General features: G+C 40.3%; 1 protein-coding gene across 20 annotated transcripts in view; it reads left to right on the forward strand.

Moving 5' to 3' along the window:
• The window catches only part of TRIM2 (tripartite motif containing 2), a 119424-nt gene that overhangs the window by 82508 nt on the left and 9796 nt on the right, over window positions 1-27120 (forward strand). For 19 of the 20 annotated variants that reach the window (XM_050946387.1, XM_050946386.1, XM_050946383.1 and 16 more), the window contains 5 exons: window positions 3613-4336; window positions 12697-12800; window positions 14377-14544; window positions 24197-24377; window positions 27025-27095. In XM_050946387.1, the coding sequence (XP_050802344.1) occupies window positions 3613-4336; window positions 12697-12800; window positions 14377-14544; window positions 24197-24377; window positions 27025-27095 (1248 nt within the window). The remainder of the gene's footprint in view (window positions 1-3612; window positions 4337-12696; window positions 12801-14376; window positions 14545-24196; window positions 24378-27024; window positions 27096-27120) is intronic. The other variant, XM_050946393.1, reaches the window with a different exon arrangement.

Genomic DNA, 27120 nt, shown 5'->3' on the forward strand with positions numbered 1-27120 from the left:
GAAAGAAGGACAGGAGACACTGTATGTGGTTTAATGCAGCTGCAACTTTATTCTTAACTGTCTGGGAATACCTCTCAGGTAAAAGCATACCGTGCAGGTAATTCTATGATCATTTCAATTTATACCCAGGGGCTTCTATCAGCCCCCCGTCTGCTGGAACCTTACCCTCTCATCTGCTCTCGCTTCACGAATGAGGGTTAAGGTAGGCTATAAAAGAAGTAGGATATTGGCTCCCTGTTGTCAGTCATAAGAGCCCCAACCTCCCCTGTTTCTGCTCTTAACAAATACCTTCTTTAAATCCTTTACTAGTCCATTTTTCTGATCACTGTATCCCTTCCCTATAGAGTAGTGCCCCATGTGAGCATAATGAGTTGCAACATCATAGCCTAACTCCTGTTCTGTGTTCACTCCCAGCTAACTTCCCCCTCCCACCCCCACAACCCACTGTGGGGAAGGCAAACACCCCCTTCCCCCGCACGCGTGCACACACATACTTTGCCTTTGCCAATCTGGCAGTGAGGGAAGAATTCCTTCCCAGTGCTGCCCTGCCCTCCCACAAGGAAAAGAACAACTAGCGCAGTGTTCACAGTGAATCCTGACCAAACCTGGTATTTTGCCACTTCCATGGGTGGGAATGTGGGTACTGCTCCACCTGCTCCTGGTAAAAGAGGACTTCTACTCAGCGTGTACTTATATAATCTCCCCTCTCTTCTGGTCAATGGGGGAGAATGGGTCAGTGTCCTCACTCTGACCTGCTTTGAGGCTGCATAATTAGTCTGTATCTCTTTCTGTCACTCAGAGGTACATACCTTTCTCCAGCAAGCTAGACAATGGCCCTTCACCACTTAATGTGCAATGCAGCCATTATGTCTGATATCACATTTTCTTTAGTTTGGAAAGTTTCCACAGAGCATATATTATCATACTTTCCTTTAAAGGTACACTTTCAGGTCATTTTAGATTTTGTAAAATCTAGGGTTTTTTTTGTATAAGCAAACACTAGAAGAAATGTTTTAATGAAATTTATTTTAAAACAGTGACTAGAAACAGTTTACTTTGAAACACTGCAGGGAAGCATTATTCATTTTAAACCCAAATATTCCAGCATCCTGCTAATGTACAGTATGAATATTAAAAATGAAATTGACTACAAGTACACTATAAACAAAAGTGAATTGACCAGTATATTGCAGTTATCCAAGCTGACAGACATATTTCTTTTTAAATATTTGAAATATGTTATAAATATGAGTTATGGTGAGGTTGAATATTTTACTTCTGTGTAATGACAGAAAAATATTTGGAATATAATAATTTAAAGCTATAGATGCAAATTGATTTTCTCCATAGTTGTGGATTGTTCCTGTTACTGTGCAGCAAGTTACAGCCACATGTAGCTCCTAGTCAGATTGGGACTGATTGTTAGCTATAATATCTGTTTAGCTCAGCATGTCCTAGAATAAAGGCTAAACAGAAAAAAATATGTGGAGTTTTTTGTAAGTAAAGAATTTTAAGATCACAAAATGCTTTGTAATTATTTTGCTGCCTGTTCATATCAATAGCAAATATTCCTGAATTTTGTGCAGTGGGTGGGGAACAGGAGTAAACTATGTAAAATTCCTGGACAAAATACTTCAAAGTGAAGTTAAGATTAATGGTACATGTCAATAATTTAAAGGTAACAATTCTTAAAAGAATATGGTATAGAAGTAGGTATATAAAGTCAGACTCATTCTAAATTTAGACTAGATGTACAAGAAGCTATAACATTTATAAGTATAAACATTCACATCAGTGGTAGACAAATTACCTTAATTCTGCCCTTGTAGAGATGCCAGCCTGCTATAGTCCCATCTTTGTAGTAGAAAACTGCACATTTTCAATATTTCATACATTTTCACTACAATATCAAAAAGTTGGACATTCTGTATTTGAGTAAATCCCTCTTTTTAGGGTGTCATAATTCAGGAATCCTTTTCCAATTCATTTCAAATTTGTAAAATATATTTTACATTATATAAAATATAATATTTCTACCTTGTTTCCAGACCTCACTTACCAATTCTGAGGTTGATATGACTTTGTGGATTTTAGAGCAAAGGTTAAAATTGAGTGTATAATCGATACTCTGTTGCAACCTTAAATATGAAGTGGCTACTTAGAATCCACCAAAATTTCAGGCTACCTTACCTGCCCACCCTAACAATTCTTCCTACTATCCTATTAGCCCCCACCTTCCTGGCTGTTGAAAACTGGGGAGTAGACTTCCCTCTCTGGTTCCTGATCAAGCAGGGGTGGGCAAACTTTTTGGCCCAAGGGAAATTGTATGGTGGGCCACGAATGCTCACAAAATTTGGGGGTTGGGGTGAGAGCTCAAGGGTGGGACCAGAAATTAGTTCAGGGTGCAGGAGAGGGCTCTGGGCTAGGCAGAGGGTAGGGTGTGAGGGCTCTGGCTGAGGGTACAGCCTAGGCTCTGGGGTGGAGCTGGGGATGAGGGGTTGGTGGTGCAGGAGGGTGCTCTGGGTGGAGACCAAGGGGTTCGGAGGGGGATCAGGGCTGGGGCAGGGAGTCAGGGCACAGGAGGGAGTCAGGGGTGCAAACTCCATGTGGTGCTTACCTCCAGTAGCTCGCAGGAGCAGCAGCATGTTCCCCCTCTGGCTCTTCCATGGAGGCACAGCCAGGCGGCTTGTCACACTGCCCTGTCCACAGGTGCTGCCCCTGCAGATCCCATTGGCCGTGGCTCCCAGCCAATGGGAGCTGTGAGAGCAGCACTTGGGGTGAGGGCAGTGTGCAGTGCCCCCTAGCTGCTCCTATATGTAGGAGCTTGACAGGGGACATGCCGCTGCTTCCAGGAGCCGCACAGAGCGGGGCAAGCCGCCAGCTGGAGCACCAGAACAGGGCAAGTCCCAGACCCTGCTGCCCGGCAGGAGCTTGAGGGCTGGATTAAAACATCTGAAGTGCCTGATGCTGCCCCCAGGCCGTATTTTGCCCACCCCTCTCATAAGGAGACTCTTTCCTTTTCTCTCTTCTTTTGGTTGAGGGCCACTCTCTCCATTCAGCCATTCTGAGACCCCCGCCCCCCACAACCGTGCTTCTTGTATTACAGAGGAGAGGGGTCTCCCCACTGTAAATGTGGGAGAAGAGGAACTCTCTGGGGCAACTTGCTGCAGCCTCCCGTGTAAATAGGGGGATGTCTGGTGACTCCAAAATACCAGCGTCCCTGTATGCAGAGCTCATTGTCCACATTGTTGTGAAACAATCTATGACTGCTGTCAGACAGAGGGATGGCAGCTCTACCAGCACATTCAGTAGTGAGGCAGATGGAGTGGTAATGTAACAATTTGCTATTGGTGGACCTCTGAAGCCAGTGCTGTGGGGTTTCACATTAGGAGGTCCACACCAGACTGAGTCCTGGTGCTCCATGAATCTTGCCGTAGCTTATTGGTGGGTTCCAGGGAATAGACACTGCACTTTTTTAAAAGTTGACCCTTTTAACATATGACACAGTAGGTTGTGCTTTAAGGATTTGCATATATATAAGTTTGCGTTTCCAGATTGTCACCCAATCTCATCCTGACATGACTTGAACCAGGTGTTTCATATTACTTTCAGGTCCTACAGACACAGCTAGATACCCTGCTGGAAGGACAAGAGAGTATTAAGAGTTGCAGCAACTTTACAGCCCAAGCACTCAACCATGGTACTGAAACTGAAGTTTTACTGGTTAAGAAGCAAATGAGTGACAAGCTGAATGAGCTGGCTGACCAGGACTTCCCTCTGCAGCCCCGTGAAAATGACCAGCTGGACTTCATAGTAGAAACAGAAGGATTGAAGAAATCCATTCACAACCTGGGTACTATTTTAACCACTAATGCCGTAGCATCTGAAACAGTTGCCACAGGTGAGGGGCTGAGGCAAACTGTGATTGGACAGCCTATGTCAGTTACCATAACAACCAAGGACAAAGATGGGGAGCTGTGTAAATCTGGGAATGCTTACCTCACTGCTGAACTGAGCACACCTGATGGGAGTGTGGCGGATGGAGAAATACTTGACAATAAAAACGGCACTTACGAATTTTTGTATACTGTTCAGAAAGAAGGGGACTTTACTCTCGCACTGAGACTTTATGATCAGCATATCAGGGGCAGTCCATTTAAACTTAAAGTGATCAGATCAGCAGATGTGTCCCCTACTACCGAAGGAGTTAAGAGGCGTGTTAAGTCTCCTGGCAGTGGCCATGTGAAGCAGAAAGCTGTGAAAAGACCCGCTAGTATGTACAGCACTGGCAAAAGAAAAGAGAATCCTATTGAAGATGACTTGATCTTCAGAGTGGGTAAGGAAATTACCTTCTATCTATTGGTACTAGGGTCATGGCATTCAAATTGTAATTAAGTACACTTCAGGAAAACTTGGTAGAAAGGTAGTTTTAAATTATTGTCAACACACAAGTGAAATTTAATGCTGGTCTAGGTTTTTGAAGTTGTTAGAATAGTAAATGAGGAGTTGCATGGGATTTCATTCCATATGTCCCTAAAGGAAAAAATCTCCAGCTCTGTTGTTCTTGGAATTTCTACCCAATGTGTTTGTCTCTGTGACAACGGGAGAGAGAAGGAAGGGAAAGGATAGAAATTCTCCTGTGACTAATATTTACTGTTGGGTTTAGAACATAATTTATTGGCTCTTGTGTACTGTGAGGTGAATAGTACATTTAACAGACGCCAAAATAATAATCTGAAGTTTGGGGAGAGGAGTTTTAAGTGATGTAAGTGGGATTTGAGGTTTAAAGGCAGGAAGTTATAGTCCTACAGGATAAAACACTTAGGGCCAGATTTTTTTAATTATCTCAGTGCCTAACTCCCACTGGCACCTAAATATCTTTAAAAATCTGTCCCTTTCAAGTTCTCCTTAAAGCAGAGCTGAGTAGCAAATTCTTTTTCAGAGTATTTGAAGAATAATTCCCCTCTTTCAAAATGGCTTTGATTTTTCTATTGTTCTCAATAGGGATGCATCTAAATACTGCTCTCCATTTACATGTCCTTCTCAAAAGACATCAAAGAGTCCTGTGGCACCTTATAGACTAACAGAAGTATTGGAGCATGAGCTCACCTACTTCGTCGGATGCATGACAAAAAAGACAGTCACTATCTAGCTAAAGCCTCAATTTGCCTTCTCCTCACAATGTTCCTTTCCACCTCCCTGACACCAAAGGAGGCTGCCATGTTCTGTGCAGAAAGCTTAACTCCTTCCTTCCCTGCCCCCTCACCAAACTGAGAACAATGGAAGGTAGTGGTTATTTTGAAGGAAGGCGTATTAACTGAGGTCAGTCTATGGCCCCTGTTCCACTGTATACAATGAGATATGATAATCATTTTGGGAGGACAAGTCTGTCTTCATGAGTTTTTCTTAAATAGAAGACTTTATTCTTCAGCCTCTACTAACCAGATTAACTTCAAGCTATGAAAAATGACAAAAAAATGATCATTAACCCTAATTCTCCCCTCCCCCCCAAAAAAACAACAACAAAAACCCAACAACTAGCCATTGCATCAGATCTGCAGGAAGGAGAGAAGCTTTTGATTCAAGGGGGAAATGTGATGTGTGTGTCTAGGGAAATATAGGGCAGTAGAAACTGTCTTGTGTCTGAGCAGGGAAAATGAGATGCCAGAAGAAAGGGAAAACGGGGGTGTATGAGCAGGAGAATATAGGGTGCAGGAGAGGAGAAAACTCTGGAAAGAGGACAGAATTGATGAGGTGTACACCGGCTGTTTCATGCTGCTCCAGAACAGTGTAAGCACCCAGAGTGTACTGCTGAATTTGGCCCCAAAAGTTAAAATTGATATTACATATCTTTAGGACATTAGAAATAGCTCACAGTGGTAAACTCTTTGGTTTTCTTGTTTTATTATTATTGTGTGAAAATGTTAATTGTTTTTATAAAGGGAAATGTTGAGACAAAAACTGTTAAAATGGGACTGGTTGAGAAAATATATATCATGATTTAGGATAAAGTATGCTACAGTCTTTAGGATAAAGTATGCTACAGTCTTAACTATTACTTAACCTTGCTATAGTGACATCCTGCGGTAACCGCGTGATTACATGGTCTTAGATTCAAAACATCATTGTTAAATTTTCTCTCACATCGTAAGTAGCAGAAAGAGAAAAGAAAAGACTCCTATGTGTCTTTAAACATTTTTTAACTAATCTGGGACTACAAAAGCTAAATGCCTTAATCATATACTCCTAGTATTTCTTGATGTCACTGCAGGGCAGAGGTTAAACCTGTTTGGAAATGTGCAGTTAAGACACCTATACTTTAACATATATTTGGACTATTATTATTATTATTATTATTTTATTAGTTTAACCTTTATCTCTGAATTCCTGGGCTTACAATGCTTGTTTTGGAAATAAATGCATCATCTCAGTCTCATTTACAATTACTGTCTTAATTCGTCTTTAATATAGTGCCTGTGAATATAACAACTCACTAACTAAAAAGGCCTATAAATTATTTTACTGTATCTTAAAATAATACAAGGTAACTAAATACTAAATCTATAAATTTCCCTAGGACTTGGGGAGGGGAAAAATAGCAAGATTTACAATATTTAAAAAAATCAAGTCTACAGAAGTTCATGTATGGAATTTGCTAACGAGACAACATGCTGGCTTTGCCAGTCACTGAAGAGTGATTGAACAAATGGTAAAGACCAGAATACATTAAGAATTGTATTGGACATACAGTCACAAATGATTTCTTTGCATGTGATTATCCATGTCTGTTTGTTTTACATATGTAATCTATCTATATTTTTAATATGTTAATTTTACCTACGTACGATGGTAATGAACATTCTCTTTCTGAAAATGGACCTAACGATCACCAGCCTTTCCCAAAAGAAGGGTAAAGAAACAGACCAGTATATTGCAGTGTGAAATAAATGACCTTGTGAATATAACAGATTCAATATATATTAAGGAGTCTTTTCAGGGAGAGGATGGTGCTCCGTTTTATAGGCAATAACGTTTGTTCTTATGGGGCATGCAGTCTCAGAAAATTGGAAATGAGATGCATAGCCCTTCACATTTAGGTCACTGGTTCAATTCAGCCCATTTCAGTAGTGGCCAAACTTTGTATCCTGTTGACGGTTTGTCCTCAATGAAATGCATTTAGTTCCTATTGGATGTTCTCCAGTGTCTAGTGGGCATGTATCCTTCTCACAAAAAATACTACCACACTAACACCAATGCAACTCTTACTAGTAGTCTCATCAGAGAGACTGCTTATTTAAAGGGCTGTGAAGATTAAACCTCCTTCCCCTCCCTCCATCTAGGCTGTCTGCCCTAGATAATTACAGGATCTGTAATTCTCCACCAATGCAGTTCCATTGGTGGAAGCAACAACAGAGGGGTTAGTGTAGACATGTCTCAGACATTTTTAACAGTCATCCAGCCTGACTTGCAGTAAGGTTAAAAAATACAGTGGCAGAAGTTTCTCGCTGTTGCAGCTGTGTCCTAACTTTCCTAGAGCGCACAAGACCCTAGGGATGTCCCTCTGGGTCATTGTTGAGGCCTAACAGTGTGGCAACATAGCAGTGTGGCAACATAGCTTTCCCTATCAGAGATGTGCCAGTTCTGAGAATAAACAGGGGACCTCTGACAGTTATCGTAACAATCTGACATCTTTCATGAGCACTAGTTTCTCTGTTGCTCCTGCATGCATGCATGTTCACTCACACAACGGGAAGGCCAAATTCATCCCTGATGTAAATCAGTAGATTTACCCAGGGAAGAATTTGGACAATCCTTAAAATGAATTATTTTCTAGAGTGTCAGATAAGCTCAATATATTTTTTAAAATACTAAAATAGATGATACCTTGCAAATTATTTGCAAGGTATCTTGGATTTTATTTATTTATTTTAAAAAATCTCTGTAGATTGACATTTCTACCAATAGTGTCTGTTAACACTGCAGCATATCTTGGTTCAAGTGAGCAGCTTGTACCATGAACCTGATATCTGGTTGGATTGCAATTCATGGAACAGTCCCAATTTTTCACAGCCCTATCTATATACTGCAGGCCTCGCTTATAACCCAAATGTATTTTGAAAGTTGGAGCACAGCTTCATTCTGTTATAACAGAAACAACATAATGTGATGGTTTTGTTTTTTGTTTTGATTGCTTGAAAAAATAAATTTAGAACTTGAAGCTTTGTCTACTAACATTGGAGTTTCCCCCACTGGGATACATGGATCACTTCATCCCATTCTAGGGAGAATTCATATCTCTTTATGTAACAGAATAGCTCTTCCAGATAAAGAATCTATGGAGAAGTAGCTGCCTTGCTGACCACTGGACTATAATGTGTACTAGATGTGTACAGTCCATTAGAGAGCTCCAAAACAACAAAAGTACTAACTGAATGGTCTTGCAGCCACAACTCATTGGCCTTAATTAATTAGCATATATAAAGTTTTACCTACTATTTTAACCTGCAGCCCCATTATTCTCAGTGGTTTTTTTTTTTTAAACTTACGTTTCAGTTTCAAATTCCAAACTCATTTGAAAATTCTGAATTTTATCTAGTTGTGATAGAAAAGAAGTTTTGCATGGTTTTTAATAAAACCATATATCTGTTTCTTGAATTCATTAAGAGGGAAAAGGTTCGTGTAAACCCTTTGACAATCCTGGGTTGAGTTTGGGGTTTGTAATTTAAAACTAGGCAAGTTTAGCAGAGTTCTGGCTTTTGAGGCCAAAGGTTCATACAGCTCTGTTGGAGAACCATAATGGAGCATGTGGATATTTTGTTTACAACCAGGATTTGAGTTTTTTATACAAAAGAAAACTCATCAAAATCTGGTAGAAGACTGCTTTTGTGCTGGCCATTAACTTAATACAAATGTGGTATTAATTAACGCTCTGTCCATGGGAAGTTGCATGTGAAATTTCTTGCTAATTTTTCTATGCCTATGGATTAGCTTGCTTTAGAAACATGCACACATTTTTAGCGTTCTAAATGCTACAGAGTGCAAAAATGCTCAAAATAGCAAAATGTTATTTTAGCAAATATGTAATTCTATTGTAAATCCCTTACCAGATAACACTAATGGGAAGTGGAACTTGCTGCATTACAGCAGTGAAAACGAGTGAGCATATTACTAGCATTGTAAAAATCCTTCCTTTTAACTCTTAAGGCTAAATATTCAGTAATATACACGTAGGTTTCAGGTTGCACAACAAACGTGCGCTTGCAGTTTCCAGAGGCAATATTAGGTAGCAAAAACTATTGGTCCCCTGAATGAGAGTGTGGGCTGGATGTCTGCTTAAATATGAAATTTTCAGCTTACCCAGATTGTGATGAGTTGCCTAATTGAATGTGTAAGTAGATGCTTTTGCATGTGTAATCATATTGATTTATTTAAAAACTCACATGCTTTGGTTTCCACCTTCTACTGAGGAACATATCTGATCTTTTGATTCCTCACATGTATTGAAAGCTACTGGGGGGCTTATTAAGAATTTATTTGAATGTGAAATGCTGAATGGGACCATCAGAGTATTGTTTACCTAGATAATTGATCGTACGGACAAATAATTTCACAATGGAATGGATAAGGGTATACGTTTGACAAATAATTAAACTTAACAGCTGTGAAAATCCCAAATTCTTAGTTATACGTTTAAGAGATTCTCCAGGATCTTCTTTTATTTCTTTATTTCTTCCCACGTGCATCAGATCCAAAGGAAACACTCAAAATTCGAGCTGTGTTAAGAAAGGAAATTCCATTTTTTGGTGGATTTCAATATTTTGAAATTTTGTCTAGGAAAAAAACCTCCAAATTTTGAAATTCTACAAAAGGGAAAGCCCTAGGTTCAGGACTCCAGGGCAGTCTGCTTAGCTAGCTGTCCCAGTGTCAGGGATGCTGGAAGCCCTGGGGTCTCTGGTTCCAGGGAAGTCTGCATGGTGAGCGAATGTCTCTTGGATTAGTGAACCCTGGAAGCCTGGATTCCCCTGCAGCCAGCCATCAGGAAAACAGGCAGATTTCCAACAGAAAGCTGCCTGGCAGGCAAGTTTCTAGAGATGCCTGTTTTCCATCAGAACTTCAACAAAATCAAATAGTCTCCACAAACCGTTTTGCTTTAAACAAACCAATCTGCAAATTCCCACAGCAAATATTTTGTCAGAATTTGCCAGCGAGCTGTAATACTAAGATAACTATCCTAAAAGTTGTTGTTCATTTTCCTGTTGAATGTAAATTAGAAATTAATGCAAAGAATCCTGTGGCACCTTATAGACTAACAGACGTTTTGGAGCATGAGCTTTCGTGGGTGAATACCCACTTCCTCAGATGCATCTGAGGAATTAATGTTACTTAAGCATAATTTTCTTCTTGATGGCAATTTACCCCAGAACAAAAGAACTGAACAAAGCCCCATGTGCAACTTAAGCCCCACATGAAGGGCTTGCGTGCTGCAATGTGCGTTTCGCAGGCTTTTTGTGAGTTGAATTTCACCTCCTGTGAACTGGCTTAATAAATTGCCATTCATAACTCCTACTGCAATGGCCATTCTTTTTCCTCTTATGAATATTTACAGGGTCACATTGAAAAGCATTCTAAGTACCCTTTTGTTATATACTCTGTTACCTCAAAAATGAAAATTCCTGAACTTTCAAGAGCATTCTTTTTGAGGGAAAGTGTGTGTGCTCTATAATATTCATGTTAGCTGTTTCCAGATGCTATAACTTAGGCCTTCTCGTTTTATGACAAATGCTTTCCTCCTTCTGCCAGTGTTAAAAGGAATGCTTATCACTCATCCTTTGGCTGGAAGGCACAACAGCAAGTTAGTAATTTTCTTCCTGCATGTGCAAATGATATCAGTATGCATGCCTATGGGTGTCACTCGTTAAAAGAGTACACAGCAATGAGTCCAGTGTGGATAGCATGAATGGTGTATTGGTGACTGTTCTCATAACATTTACTTTACTTTTCTAATGCCATAATTATAAAAAAGTGTGTCCTATTGAGAGAACGAAGTGCCCAGTAGTTGGAAGAACAGACTGAGAGAAACAGAGACACAGTTTCAGCAGGAAGTGCAGAGGAATTAGATGTTCTTTTTGACCAATAACTGGAGCTGTGCACCCAACATCCATGCTTCCCAGCGGAAAATGTCATTGAAGGGAGGAGGAGTAGTGCCAAATGCATTGCTCTTGAATGTGCATCCCTAATGAGAGCCAAAGATAAGGTAGGGTTAATACATCACTCCTGTATCTGAATCCTAGCCAGAACATTTTGAATTGCGCTAAGGGATATTTTGGGTTGACTAAAACAAAATATATTGTTTTCATTGAAAAATTGTATTGAAACATCTAAGGTATATGTGGCCAGTGAATGTTTGTAAAAATACTTGCCCAGTGGAAATAGTATTACGGCCAGTTTTTAGTAAATTGCATAGAATCTTTTTGTTTGAAAAGAAGCTCATTGCTAAGAGCTACAGGTCACCTTGGTGCAAGTTCTCGCCATTCCTGCATGTTTGTACAAGGTGGGATGAGGACACTGAGAATCCTTCAGTACCCACATAGGCACCCTGAGAATCCTGAGGCTTGTGCTCACAACTTTGACTCCCTCTGTGGCCTTAGATAAATCACGTAGGATCAACATTTTCAAAAGTGTCCCCTTATTTTGAATGGACCCTTAAATGTCTCAAAATGGATACCTAAAATTAGTGAACACTTCTGAAAATATTGTTCTAACGTCTCAGTTTCCCCAGTAAAATCAGGATAGTACCTAATTACATCACAGCACTATTTGTGAGAATTTCTGTTGATTTTTACAAGGCATTTGTAAGGTGGTGGCGTTACATGTATTGCTCTATATCAGTTGTTGTTGTTTAATATTTATACTGCAGTAGCATTAGAGACCCCAATCAGAATTAGGTCCCTGTTGTGCTAGATGCAGAACAAATCCTTAAGAGAAAACAGTCCCTGCCTGAAAGGATTTACCATCTAAATAAGGTCTGGAAAACCTTATATAAACTGGAAATTTATATGTACAGATGACTGGCAAGCTTCCCGCTTTGAAATGGCTGGAAAGCTCTCTCACAACCACACTTTCAGACATGTTCTAACTAAACTTCTAATTTCCCTGGTCCAGACATTGTAGGCTCATATTATACACTTGTCCATCTGTCCAGGTTCTTATTTTAATACACATCACTATCGTATGTCTGAACTAACGTGAAGTCTAATAGCCGTTATTCTTTTGAGAAGCATTTTCCTGTTGCAGAAAGATGTAAAATATGAAGATACCATAATTTCTGAAAGGGAAAACGGATTACTACTTGAAGGGGATTAAAATGGCAGTCAGACTGAGGAGTAAAGAGGACAATGCCTCTGTCTTTTACTGAGATTTGTTGCTTTAGGATACATGTTCCTTTTGGTTGGTGACTAGGGTACAAGGATAAAATAAAACCTAATTTAAGTGTTAGAATTAAAAAAGCCCTAACTGATCTGTGTAATCTGATTTGTTATGGCACTTTAGAGACTAACACATTTATTTGGGCATAAGTTTAACAATAAATTTGTTAGTCTCTAAGGTGCCACAAGGATTCCTCATTTTTGCTGATACAGACTAACATGGCTACCTCTCTGAAACCTGATTTATTATGTGCTTTATATCCAATTTTAGGTACAAAAGGAAGAAACAAAGGAGAATTTACAAATCTTCAGGGGGTAGCTGCATCTACAAATGGAAAAATATTAATTGCAGACAGTAACAACCAGTGTGTACAGGTATTATGTCTCTCTTTTAATATCAGTATTTTATTGTATTAAAGATAAATCTTGCAAGATACAAGCATGGCTAGAAAATATAGAGAAGCCTGCTCTGCTCAGCATTCAGGATCACTGATTTTTTTGAAATATTGTAGCTGTTTCAGATTCATATCAGATCTGCATGTGCTAGAATTGCTTCCCTTTTTATTATATTTGAATGTAAAGACGAGATTGATCAGCAGTCATATTAGAAAAATATTGACTTTGCATTACAAGTTTTATTACTTCGATCAGTGTTCCCAAATAAAATCCAGAATACAGTGCCCAAACTCTGTTGCATAATCTGATTTTTTTGAGGAAAAAGAAACTAATGTAGGTTTCATTTTCAAATATCTTTTAGTTTCACATCAGTCTAATTTACTCTTCTCTCTGATATTATGATCCAAATGTTGATTTCTATAGCAGCAGCCCCAATGACCACAATAGCCTGGCTTTAGGTGTTCAGATTCAATTTCCTGTGTGAAGATCAAGATAGATGGGTGGTTTTTCCCTCCGTTCTATCATGTATCATCTTCACCATTAAGGATTTATCAGCTCCATTCTGACTGCACATATGGTTGGAGATGAATGTGATAGTTTCCTCTTCCCTAAGAATATTGGACTTGCAGAGTCAACTGCAGTAAAAACTTGTTTTTATTAGTAAACTAAACACATTTTCAAAGAGACATGGGATCAAATTTTCATCAGTCGCTTCTAAACAGGGGCAACTCCAGGCACCAGCGCGTGCCTGGGGCGGCAAGCCATGGAGGGGCGCTCTGCTGGTCACCACGAGGGCGGCAGGCAGGTTGCCTTCGGCAGCATGTCTGCAGAGGGTCCGCTGGTCCCATGGCTTCGACGGACCTCCCGCAGGCAAGCCGTCGAAGGCAACCTGCCCGCCGTACTTGGGGCGGCAAAACACCTACAGCCGCCCCTGCTTCTAACATGCTCTTAAAATTTTGCACTCACACTTCATGTATTTGCAGCCACAAATGGAATGTCAATATCTAATTACCTGTCTTAAAGACATAGCCAGTGGGCTAAATTCTAAGAGGTGATAAGCACCTTAACACCTCCCAGGATATTGCCTAATATTTATCCCTAACTCAGGTAATTAGATGTTGAAATTCTGTTCTACATTCTATCCTTGTCTCTTCCACAGACTTCTTGTGCAGCCTTGGCTAAGTGTCTATGTGCTTCACTTTCTTCATTTATAATATGGGAATCACAGTGCTTCCTTACCTCAGAGAGATGTTGTGAAGATTAATTCACTAATGTTTGTAAAGCATTTTGCGATTATTGCAAGCATGGTGCTATGTAAATGCAAAGTACTTGTTTACAGTAAAGCTAGGGTCCTGGTTGAGCTTCTCTGTAAATTGGGCCCAAAGGTTTCAAATATGTGCAGTAACATTGTTTTGTTATTGCAGTCAGATAAGAAACTGTAACAATTAATATTTCCAGTGCTTTAATTATTTTCCTGTTTGCCAAAGACCATGTCATGAGAAATAGATTACTGTGATTAATGTACAATTACTTTTAAAAATATTTTTTATCACAGATATTTTCCAATGATGGCCAATTCAAAAGTCGTTTTGGTATAAGAGGAAGGTCTCCTGGCCAGTTGCAGAGGCCCACAGGAGTGGCTGTGCATCCTAGTGGTGACATCATTATTGCAGACTATGATAACAAATGGGTTAGCATATTTTCATCAGATGGAAAATTTAAGGTAAGGCTATAATATGAAGCTTTGACCATTTAACAAGGGAATACATTTGTTTTGTTTTGAGAAAGAGAACTGGAGATGTGAAACAGATTAATAAATGCATTCTTTTCTTGTGGAAAACCATGATGCACCTAAAACCAAGTTTAATAATAAATAGGAAAATGTCAAAATTGAGATACCAAAAGTATATGAATTATATTTTTAATAAAATTTTTATCAGCTAGGTGCTTGGGTGCCGCACTACAACTTCGAATTGCAAAACACCCAACAATAATACACAGTGTCAAACTCCAGACAGTTCCATAGACAGATCATTAAGTAGTCTTCAGTACTTTAAGACTAGGCAGGAAGATTAGCAGATCTTCCATCTTTTCATGTACTGTGTATTTATACCTGCCTACTGTATTTTCCACTCCATGCATCTGATGAAGTGGGTTTTAGCCCACGAAAGCTTATGCCCAAATAAATCTTAGTCTCTGAGGTGCCACAAGTACTCCTTGTTGTTTTTGCTGATACTAACGTGTCTACCACTCTGAAACAGATCCTCTAGTGGTAGCCCATTTCGTATCCTGGAGGCCATGACTTAGAATGAGCTGAGACCTTCAAATGGCAGTTAAAGAAAGAACATAGTGTCTTAAAAGGATACCAAACTGATAACTGGTTCCCCAGAAAGGTGTGTCCTACTCTGTTTACTACATGCATGTCAGCAAAGCACGTTTGTAATTTACCCATTGTCCTATTGGCAGCCAATGCAAAGACAGCAAGGCAGGTTTATTATTTTCACCAAAGATCACCCGAGTGCTGTATTATGGGCTGCCATATTGTGTGCTGGTTGACTTGCAGGCATCTCAGAGTAGAGAGAATTACATTATTCAAGTAGCAATAAAACAGGACCTAAAGAGATCTCCACTAGAGAGAGGGGCAAACTCTATAAAAGTTATGAACTTGCTAGAAACACATTGATATTCTCCCTTGTCCCACAGTTCTTTGTGGTCAGGAAGAACCTCTAGTTCTTGACAGATTTTACCCGTGCCAGCTATGTGCCACCCACACATGGCAAGACAAACTGGGCCTTAAAATTTGATGTGACCAAGAAAATCTCTTTTGGATCATGTAATTAATTGCTTAAGAAAAACTTTCTGCATGTGATTTTTTTTCTTCATTCTCAGTGAAATGAAGTTTACAGTAATGTACTGACTTTGTATGTGAGTGCATGCTGTTTATTCTTTCCATGTGCTGACCATTAAAGAATAAGACGTACTATTAGTGGTAGACAGAGGTGTTCTCCTTAAAGCAAAAAAGGCTGTGTTCTTGTCCCACTTTCCTGTGAATGTTATGTAAGGCCTGATTCTGCAATCATTACTCATATTAAGTAGTTCTTTACTCATGTGAGTAGGCTCCCACTAGAGTTCAACTTGGCCAGTTTAGCACATGTTAAAGGCAGTGTGCCTTGTCTGCGTTAGATTTCTAATACAAATTAGTTAGCATGTGTTAGCTAATGTGCTACATCACATCTTAAGCCGTAGTTTAGACAAAGCCCTGTTGATTTCAAAGAGCTATTTAAGAACTAAGGTTACTACTCATCAGGGGTAATGGTGGCAGAATTTGACCCACAGTAAATCACAGACACGATTGTCTGTAGATCATACTTATTACAATGTCTTTAAATGCAGCACAGAAACATAGCAGACATAGGAAAAATAAAAGGCAGAGAAAACTGTTAGGTTTGACATAGCAATAATTACCTCTGAGTTTGATGAACCTGCTGTTCATATAGGTTATTGTGCTCTTAAAAGGAACAGAGTAAAAAGTCAGCTAACACTTTAGAAAACAAGGGGCTGTTTGCTAGAGGAATTAGAACCAAGCATCTTTGTTGACCATTGACATTCACCAACCTGCAGCTTAGCAGGCATTGTAGTGAGGGTCAGGTACAATTGGAGAGAATTACAGCAGTGTCCCTAAGTCTGAGACAGAGGCCGCAGGATTGAGTAAAATGGCAATATGCTATTCAGTCACATAAAAGACCTGCTGAGAAACTACCAACATACTTTCTCATTCACAGAGTCTGGTTTTGGACCATAATTTTCTAGTTGGCATTTTCTGGCAGTTAACAACCCAAAATCTCAGGCCTGAGCTGCTCCAGGTGGCTATTAAGAGGGAGGAAATGCCTTCCCTTTGGCTGCTATTTACTAAATAACTCATTCTATAGCAGACAGTTATAATCTCTTTAATGACACCCCTTTTAGTAAATTGTGTAGTCATATAGTGTTAAGGTGTGTGCAGCTGTATTTCCTACTTGTTCTACTTTTTACCTGAAGGTCAGTAATTAACCAATTGTTGTTTTAAAAAAATATAGAATGTCTCAGGTGTGTGCATGAAACACAAGGTACTTCCCTTATAAAGGTAAAATAGCTTCCAAAATGTTCAGATACTCAAGGGATCTGGTTCTCCTCTCTGACTAGGGCAAATTACTCCATTGAAGTCAATGAACAAACTGAAGATAGACTGGTGTAAAACAGGTGCAACTGGGATCAGATTCAAACCTTTGGAGTAATTGGAACATTGTATAAAAAATTAAAATCTTCCATGTAAACTGGCTTGGATTGGAGGAAGATGCTGGAGTGTCATTTTCTTTAGTTCCCCTAGACTGAACATAAATTAAGCAAACTGGATGGTTATCCTGGGAATCAGTATCCTGTGCAGTGTTCCCTGCTAAAACAGAGACAAGTATTCAAAATGTTAATATTAAGGACATTAACATGATATACAGACCAGCTTTGTTTGGTTTAGTAAGTGTTTTTGTTGGACTATAGGAGCTCTGCAAAGGGGGAAAAAAAAAGTTGGCAATATCTTTGTATATCTAGTACAAGTCAATACATCAGACTTTATGGTCCTAGTAGTCAGAATGATTAAATGGGAGAGGAAAGCTTGATTATAATATAAAACACTTTTTATATGTAAACACAATGGACTGTATTTGAGAGAAATTCAAGACTATTACATAAGTATTCTACATATAGTGGGCAGGCTTGGTCTGATGGTTGAAACACAGAATGGGGATTTAGAAGATCTGTTATATATTTCTAGCTCTGCTAGACTCGCTATGGAATTTGAGCAAATTGCTTCATCTCCTATGTCTGTTTCCTATCTGTAAAATGGGAACAAAAATACTTCCCTCCTTCACTGGGGTTTTGTGAGGTTAAAGTCAGCAATGTTTGCCAACCGCTTTGAGACTGTAGATAAACATACAAGATATTAATGGTGATTTTGATTTGAAGAAGGGCATGAAATACTGGGCAGCTTATCTGATGCAAGAAGTCTGCTAGTTGTTAGGCTGCACCATTGACGGTCACATCAGAGTTTTGTTCTGATCTTATTCTATATGTCATTTTTAATCACTTTTTTCCCCCCATTCCAGTCACTCCTCCCTTTGCACCATTTTAACAGCCATGAGAGCCAGTAAGCAAATTTCTTTGGAGCTATGGCCAAGCATCTCCGTAATTACAGGACGCGGCTGGTTTATTGTAGTTGACTCCCATGCTAAGGAGAAAAGTTTCACTTTCCTGATGGTTTGTCTCCACTAGCTATAAGGACAGAGTCTGAAGTTTTCTCAAGGGCGTGAAACTTGAATATCGCATAAAGTAGAACTTAGCAAAATACTACCGTAACACAACAACAGACCCTGAATTTCTTATAGTGGGAGATGGTGCGGCCTAGTGGATAGAGTGCTGGGTTAGGTCTTGGGAAACTTGTTCTGTGTACTCTGCCACTAGGTAATCTTGGGTAAGTCACTTTGCTTCCATGTACCTTGGTTTCCTCTCTGTAAGCAGGGGAAATGACATTTGTGTCCGTTTGTAAAGTGCTTTGAAATCTAATGATGAGAAGCACTATCTAAGAGCTAGGTATTTCAGACAGAGAGGGAATACATGCAGATGTAGTATTAGCATGGCCATATGACTCAAAAACGGTGATGCAACATGGGATTATCTTCATTACTTACGAACAAGTGGCAGTGAAGCCTTTATGTTTCACCAGCATTTACATGGGTATACATATAGTAAATATTTGAGAGTTTTAGAAATGTTGATTTAATACTGTTTTTATTTATTTCTCTGTTCTAGAGCCAACCTTTCTATGTGCCATGAGTCCAACTGTAAAGGACTCATGCTATGTGAAGGAGATGAAAAAATGGACAAATATTTTAGATACCGCCGAAGATTATCAAAAATAGCTTTTCTATGCATAGCAATGCCATGACTTAGAAGATCCCTCGATATTCTACTCTAAGGCTAAATAAAAGAGGGATTCCTGGCTCTCTGAGGGGAAAATTTTTTTTTTCCCCTTCACTTCCAGCCCTGCTAGGTCATACGGTAACAGTCCTTAAAGATATCACTGGTCTAGGATGGCATATTGTCACCACGGGCCTCTCAGGTCAGGATGGTATTAGAAGGGTGAAGAGGGATAGAAGGAAACGTATCTGGCAGGGTTGGGGGGGTTGTTTTATATTTTTTTAAATAACAAGAAAAAGTGGAAGCCGTTTGAAGTTACTAGGAGGTTTGGATAGTTAGAAATAATCCTGGGCAAGGGGGAGGGTAAAGAGAAATGGGCAAAGTGTGAGTGAGGTGCATGATATGCAGTTTGCTACGCAGCTGTCTGTCTCCTTGCTTTGAGTAACTGAAAAAAATGGTTATCAGACAAAAACAAAGCAGTACACACATGCACCCACAAAGCTAAGGACACTGAATTAATTCTCTGTTTTATGACCCTTTACAGCAACATGATCAGCAAAATTAAACCTTAAAAAAATTAATAACTAACATTGAACACTATTAGAGGTAAGTCTTTGAGCTTTAGATATAAAGCAACTAATGGTTTCAGGTGCACACACATCCCTTCGTAGGGCATTTTCTACTTAAGCAGGGAGATTGTAGAACACATGAAATTTGGAATCCAGGAAAAAAGGAAAATCAATAACTTAAATTCATAATAGCATATAAAATGAGGAACATAATGTACTTGACAGAACCCATTTTAACACATCATTTGTGTGAAAGGGTTAGAGGAGTCCTTACACTTTTTTCTTTCCTAGTGGCAGAAAACTCTGAGAATACTTCCAGTACCATCATTAACAGGAGTGTCTAGATTTCATACTGCTCAGTTTTAAATAATCAAGCCTGTAATTTTGACACCTTCAAGAAGCACAAACACACACAAAGTATGTTGCTCCAGAATAATGATGTCACCAGTATATTTAGCGTAAAACTGTATTTCTAGCAGCAAGCGCTACAAACCATAGCTGGATTTAACTTGTGTGCTGTCTGCAAATTTATTTTCAAAATCCTGACCCAAGGTTAATTATTTCATTACTTCACTCTTTTTGAGAGCCTGTTAGTAACTACACTGTGTTTTTATTCGTTATTTTATATGATGTAATATGGGAAGGAAGATGTTGTATTCATGGGAATGAATAATTTTTCCATAGGAATCCTGGAAATCCTGCAGAGTGGGCAGGGCCGGCTCCAGGCACCAGCATTCCAAGCTGGTGCTTGGGGCGGCAATCTGTGAGGGGCGGCAATCCCTGTTGTTTTGCTCCCAAGCAGCACACCGAATTGCCGCTGCAGACGGCGGGAGCAGTCCTTGTGCCCTTAGGGCAGCAGGTGCGTTTCCACGGTGGTGGCAATTCGGCAGCAGCTTCTATGTTTAGCTGTCCGCGGCGGCTTCAACCAAACATAGAAGCTGCTGCTGCCAAATTGCCGTGGAAATGCGCCTGCCGCCCTAAAGGCACAAGGTTTAGTTGATGTCTTTGCTTGTTTGTCACTCTGCAAACCCTAATACGTTTCACAAGTAGGCTATGACTATGTTCACTTTTTTCCCCTATTGCCAAAACAATCTTATTTTTAAAAATGTTCATTGAAATTATTTTCAGTGCAATATCATTGGTCTCTTTTTCTAATAGAAATTTACAGTGGAATGATCTAAGAAAAAAGTTTAACAGCATACAAATACAAGGCCATGTGTTCCTTGTGTGGTGAGAAAACCCACTAGAAATGAAAAAAGTATGGAGGGATGCTGCAGGGTTCACCTTATGGAGTTTTCTCCATATGCTCCCTTCAAGAGAGAGAGGTTCAGGCAATCATGTAGAGGTTGAGGCTCCCTGGGGAAATGTAGGTTCCATTATCTGAGTATAGGGTAGCTTCAGCATCTTCCACTTCACTCACTACCATTCAGGATGGTTCATAAGGGATTGCCCCTCTTCTTCTGCATCTGTGCCCTAGCAACGCCACATGTATACGCAAATGGGCTTGTTAATGTAGTCTTTACTTCCCCTCAAACTACCATAAGGATGTCTGCTTCTAAATCCTCTGGTAGTTGAGGGAAACATACTGTATAAAGCACCTTCTCCCTGCCTCTACTTCCTACCATCCTGGTACGGCTGCTCCCAGACCCACAGATCCCCAGCTGCTCCTGTGGGATCTAAGGAAGAGGCCTGTGGGGATTATACTACAGAAGCACTGTTTATTCCAATATTTGCAGGTTGTATGTCTGTCCCATTCCATACCTGTCAACCTTAACATGGTAGAGCTGTGTGGAGAAATCAAAATCCTCTGTGAAACAGAATTTTCTATTTTGAAATAGTTTCATCCCTATTTGGAACAAACTCCCAAAATTTTGGAATTCTCATTGCCCCAGCAGCAGGGCTCCATTCCCTTTCAATCTGTATGGCAGGGCTTCCCCAGACCTGTGGAACCTGGAAGCACTGGGTTCCCTAATTCGGAGGCAGTCCACATGTCGGGTTGCTAAAGAGCCAGGCAGGAGAGCTGGAGGGAAACCAGGCAGTCCTCAATGGAACTTAATCAACATGGAATTGTTTTCACACAATATTTCAATTTCAATGAATTGGCAAATTCTGATGAAAAAATCTTTCTTCAGAATTTTTTTGACCAGCAATAGTTGAAGGTTCCAAAATCTTGAGATTTTATGCAAATGAGTCAATGCTCAAATTTGCGTCTTTGATTAATACACATTGCCTTATTTATAAAAATGATAGCAGATGTCCTAATTATCAGAATTTCTGCCTAACAAGGAGAAAGCATGGACCAAGCTTTAGAAACATGGGAGTTGCTCTGCTCCTGCATGGCCCTGGCATTGCCCTGGGTTGATGTCCAGATGGCTCCTTGAGGTGCTGGCCTAGTTTTTCCTTGTCCTGGACTGGGTGAAACGCTGTGGTTAGATTGCTGGATCCCCTGGGCCTGACTGCAGCTTTTTCTGAACTGGTAAGGGGGTATGGATGGGCTGCTGGCCCCTAGCTGGGTGCCCTTCTCTGACAGCTCTCTGCCACTTGCTCCCTAGCAGGCGGGAGGGGTTCAGACTGTGGTTGCTGTTCCCTGGCTATTGTTTGCAGGCCCTGCGGCCAAGAAGACATGATTAACTTGTTATGCTATGCCACTGTGCCATAACTCTGAGTCTGTTGCTGTGTGACTTGGGGGGGGGGGGGACCATACTATGTCTCTATGGTTACAGTTTATATTCTGTTCTTTATAGGCTTGTATATGGTACTCATTACTGTAGTAGCTGGGCACCTTCCAGAAGTAAGCAATGCAATTAACATCTGTCACGTTTCTCCTCCTGACTGGGGTCTCTCTGCTCCCAGAGGACACCTATAGTGGCCCTAACCATATAGGTGGAGCCTAGAGTATTTCTGCAGCTCTCCAAGTCTGGAGATGGCAGGATCAGTGCAGAAAGCAGCTGCAAACCAGAGTTAGAACAGAGGTGTTCCCTTCCATTGGCTCGTGTGGAGTGCAGCATGGAAAGCAGGAGAGGACAGGAGGAAGAAGGGGAAGAGGAAGAAGGATAAAAAAGAGTCTAACCTGCTATCTCCTATCAGTCTCCCCATTATAACACACAAAGTAAAAATATATTCTTTAACCCTATTCCAGTGCCTTGATCACATTATTTCTTTTTATTTTGAGCACTCTATGCCACTTTCTCATCACCTGCAGCCTGTGAGAGTTGATCTATATTGCCTGCACAGGAGTGGAAGCATCCTTCCAGTGTCGCAATATTATTTGCCTTGCAGCTTTTAGTTCTATTGGTAACTGTTTTGTCACAAGGCATATTTACTGTGTTTGAAATGTTCACTGCATGTATGACAGGAACAGATCGTGTATGTAATTCAGTGTAAATCAGTGTAAATCAGTGTTTCAGTGACTTATTTGTAATTTTCCCATCAAGATCTGTCTCTCTTGCACACTTCAAATGTAACCCCACATTTCTAAGCTGTGAGCAGGATAGTGTCAGATGCCCAGTACAGTATATTTGAAGCTAGATTGGGCTTTGACTCCATCAGAATTCCTTTGCTGTGCTAACAGGCACTAGGAGAGGCTGCAGCATGATTCTTTGCACTCCATATTCCCAGCCAGCTCTGATGGTGTGGGGATCAGGTCCTGGCCCTGCCCTTCTCTACTCCTTTCAGGTAACTGGACTTGGAGCAGGTGCCCAAAAGGTAGAGGTCCTTTGTACTTTCCTCCCACCCCTGCATCTGAACAAGGGTTGGCAACAGTCTGGCTCACAATTTTTCCTCCCAGATACTCCAGTTTCATTGACAACATAAAATTTGACATACAGTAGAACCTCAAAGATACGAACACCATAGTCACAGACTGACCGGTCAACTGGACACCATGTGAAACCAGAAGTAACCAATCAGGCAGCAGCAGAGACCCCTCTCCCCGCCCCCCCAAAAAGGCAAATACTATACTGTGCCTTGATTGCATCTTAAAGGTGGGCACATCTGCACTGTCTGTACCCACCCCTGCCCCTGGACAGCCACTTACAGCAAGACGCAGAGGTTGCCAGAACAAGGCAGCCGGAGCCAGCAGAGCAAGAGCAGCACTGCATTCTATGCAGCGTTCACCCCGGGGGCCTTCTGCTTTTACCCCCACCCTCCTCTGAGTAGGGAGCTCAGCTTCTGTTGAATCCTGGCCTGGAGTACGAGCTGCTCGATCTGGAGCCCAAACTGCGCTTTGTTCAGAGTTACGAGCATTTCAGTGTTACGGATAATCTCCATTCCCGAGGTGTCTGTAACTCTGTGATTCTACTGTATTTGCACTTGATATCGAGCTAGGTGTTTGGCTTCATATGTGCTTGGCTTCTACACTTGCTGACGCGGCACAGCGTGCAAAGAATTTAGTATATGCAAGGTTAAGTTTGCTTACTTATGCCTTCAATGCTGATAGCTTTCCATCCTAGAAAGGGCCTATATTTCAGCAACTTTTCTTAAAATGAAAAAAAGTAATGAAAATGTTTGTAATAAATCTTCTGGCTGCAGTTAAACTGTCTGGTAAATTTTAGAGGATTAAGTTTCACTTGGCACACTGTTTATAAAAAGATTATATATTACAGCAGATCCCTGAATTGTACTTGCTTATGTTGGGAGGGATGGCTCAGTGGTTTGAGCATTGGCCGCCCGCTAAACCCAGGGTTGAGCTCAATCCTTGAGGGGGCCATTTAGGAATCTGGGGCAAAAACCTGTCTGGGGATTGGTCCTGCTTTGAGCAGGGGGTTGGATTAGATCACCACCTGAGGTCTCTTCCAAGCCTGATATTCTATGTGTATCTCACAAATTCAATCATTTTTCCTTTTTTTTCTCTTGCAGGCAAAAATTGGATCTGGAAAACTTATGGGACCAAAAGGTGTTTCCGTGGATCGTAATGGGCACATCATTGTTGTGGACAACAAAGCATGTTGTGTATTTATCTTCCAGCCAAATGGAAAAATAGTAACCAGGTTTGGTAGCCGAGGAAATGGGGACAAACAGTTTGCAGGTACACTTGACGGTAATATGTAAATCCCCTTTTCTTGCTTCTTCTGCTCACATTTTGCATGATGTTTGAGCATGTTGAAGACGCTAGATCTGAATTATTTTTCCTTGTCATTTAAAAAATGGATGGGAAGAAAAGCCAAAGTATGATCTTCAGCTTTCAGCAGTTGCACCAGGAAAAGGAAGGGTCTTTGAGACTCTTTTCTTAAACCTGGAAGTTGTTCAGAAATTCATCGTGCTAATTTTCTTAATTGGTGCTACATTCTAGGAACTTCATCTTAATCTTTTTCAAAAGGTAAATCCATCTTTGAAAGACAGCTCTGAAATATTACTATTACACCTTGTTGGGTTCACATTTTAACATACTATTCTGCAGTTAGTTTAATCAGTCAGGAAAATTAAAAAATTTGTTCTTCGCCAGTAATTGTAACCAGTTCTTATTAGCTACCTCCCTTTGCCTGGCTATGTTTCAGGCTAATGACCTAGGGAAGATAGATCATAATAGACATTTGATGAATGCCTTGTAATGTCTGCACTCAGCTGCTGATAATTAACGCTTATACAGCATTTTACAATCATCAAAGAACCATGAAACTATTAACTAATCCTATGTAGATAAATGAGTAAATAATTTTTTCCCCTTCTTGACACTTTGAAAATGGGCATAGAGACTTTGTCCATGCCTAAATTTGCACTTAATCATGTGAGAGGAAATGTCTAACTTTAGGAAAAATGCCAGTTACATGTCTAATTGGCCATTTGCACATGCCATTATCCAGTTTGCACATATAGTTGTGAAAATTAGGCATGCACTTTTGTGCATACCTAACTTTGCAACTCCAAGTGACTTGTCTAGATCATTTTGCAGGTGTTTGGTCACTTTGGATAATGTCCGTGTGACGATCCATGCCCCTAGGGTCAGGGCCGCATGGCCTATCTGTCAGTCTATGAAGCAGCCTTTCAGTGCAGGGCAGTGCGGCCTAGCGGCCAGAGTCTACAAAGTGTTGGGATGCCCCGTATGGGGTGGGGCAGCCCTAGTAGGGGGGTCTGGGCCCACTTGACTCCACCAGGCCCCAACCCAGGCCCTAACAGTGGTGTAGCGGCTTGCCACTGACTCAGTGGGAGGTCCTACCAAAACACACTGAGTTTCCCTGGATGGGAGTTACCACTCCGTCACCCTCCCTGGGTCACTTCCTACCAGAGCCTGTGTTGGGGTTTCCCATGAGATGTCAGGTCCTCTGTGTTTGGCAGGGCCAGTCATCTTCAGGATTTCCTCCAGTTGCCGGGGTGCAGGCGGGCCATGGACAGCTTCTTTTCCCGGTGCAGTCAGAGGCTGTGGCTGGCCCTCTGCAGGAGCTTCCCAGGCAGGTCCTTCCCCTGCAGCTCAGAATGAGCTGGTCTCCCTCCCTTTACTACTAGAGCACTTGAAGCATGCCCAGTTTTGCCAGGCAGGCGTGACTTCCGCTGTCAATACCATGGGCTTAACCCTGTCTGGGCTAGTGCAGGGTAAGCAGACTCTGTCACAGTTCCCAATGTTAGACTGGAGCTCAATAAGTGTGCAGAATGGGAGGAATACTGTCTTAAATTGTACACTGTTACAATCTTGTCAAAAGTTGCCTTTCTAGTAGAGTAGGTAGCTGAATGTGTTTTGGCTTTATTAGATTCCCTATTCTAATAATGCTTTATGGCACACTTATAACTGCATATTATTCACTGGAGTTTTGGCTCTATCTCTACTAAATATTGTTACCAAAATTTTCTGGATATGCTGTTTTCCTTTCTTTTTAAAACGTGTAGGTATGAATTCCTGAGTACAGCTGAACAAGTAATCTCTAACAATTTATTTGATCAATTAACATTCTCTTTCCGCTGGTGGAATATCCATAGCAGATCACAAGTTACTTGAATTCAGTTTTTATTTGAATTTATGCATTGTGTATATTTTCACATTTACTTTATGAATTGATCAAAAAATTGGAACTTTGTATTGTGTTGACTTAAGTAGCATGGCACTGAGATCTTCTAGCCCAAATATTTGTATGTTTTGGATTTAACAAATTGGTTTCAATCAAAACTTGCATGTGCAATTTTGATATATGGAGCTGGGTGAAAAATGTGTTTTTTTTCTGATAATATTCATATATTTAAGTGAATTTGCTTTACTTATAACATCAGTTTTGTGTTTCATCTAAATTTAGATGACTCAAATGTTTTGTGAAGAGTGAACACAAAGTATATGGGTGATTTCATTTAAAAATGTGTGTGAATATTTCAGAAACCTTTCTGCATTCTGTACCTTGCTCTATCGCTGAACATTAGTGTCCTTAAGTACTAGTGCTCGTTAATGATTTATAACCCCATATAATAATCATTGTGTAACTGGGAGGGCATTAGGCATTACTGATAGATAACTATAAAAGATGAGTGGATGGAGGACAGAGCATATGCCAATTTAAAAATAATGTTCTATCTTACTTGGAAAATGAAAAGATTTTAAATTGTTGTTCCCTCCCACTTGACTAGTGATTGCTCAGAAGCCAACCTTAATTTTTTAAAGAGTGCAATGGATTTTTGTCATAACTTAAACCATTAAGTAAAAATCCTTACTTTTGAAGTTTACTACTTCTTATTATTTTATTTATTTTCCCTCTTCTGTATTTCAGGTCCTCATTTTGCAGCTGTAAACAGCAACAATGAAATCATTGTTACGGATTTCCATAACCATTCTGTCAAGGTACTGTCAATTAATGCATTTGCTA

Source organism: Gopherus flavomarginatus, chromosome 3 (genome assembly GCF_025201925.1).
Source record: "Gopherus flavomarginatus isolate rGopFla2 chromosome 3, rGopFla2.mat.asm, whole genome shotgun sequence".
Taxonomy (NCBI): domain Eukaryota; kingdom Metazoa; phylum Chordata; order Testudines; family Testudinidae; genus Gopherus; species Gopherus flavomarginatus.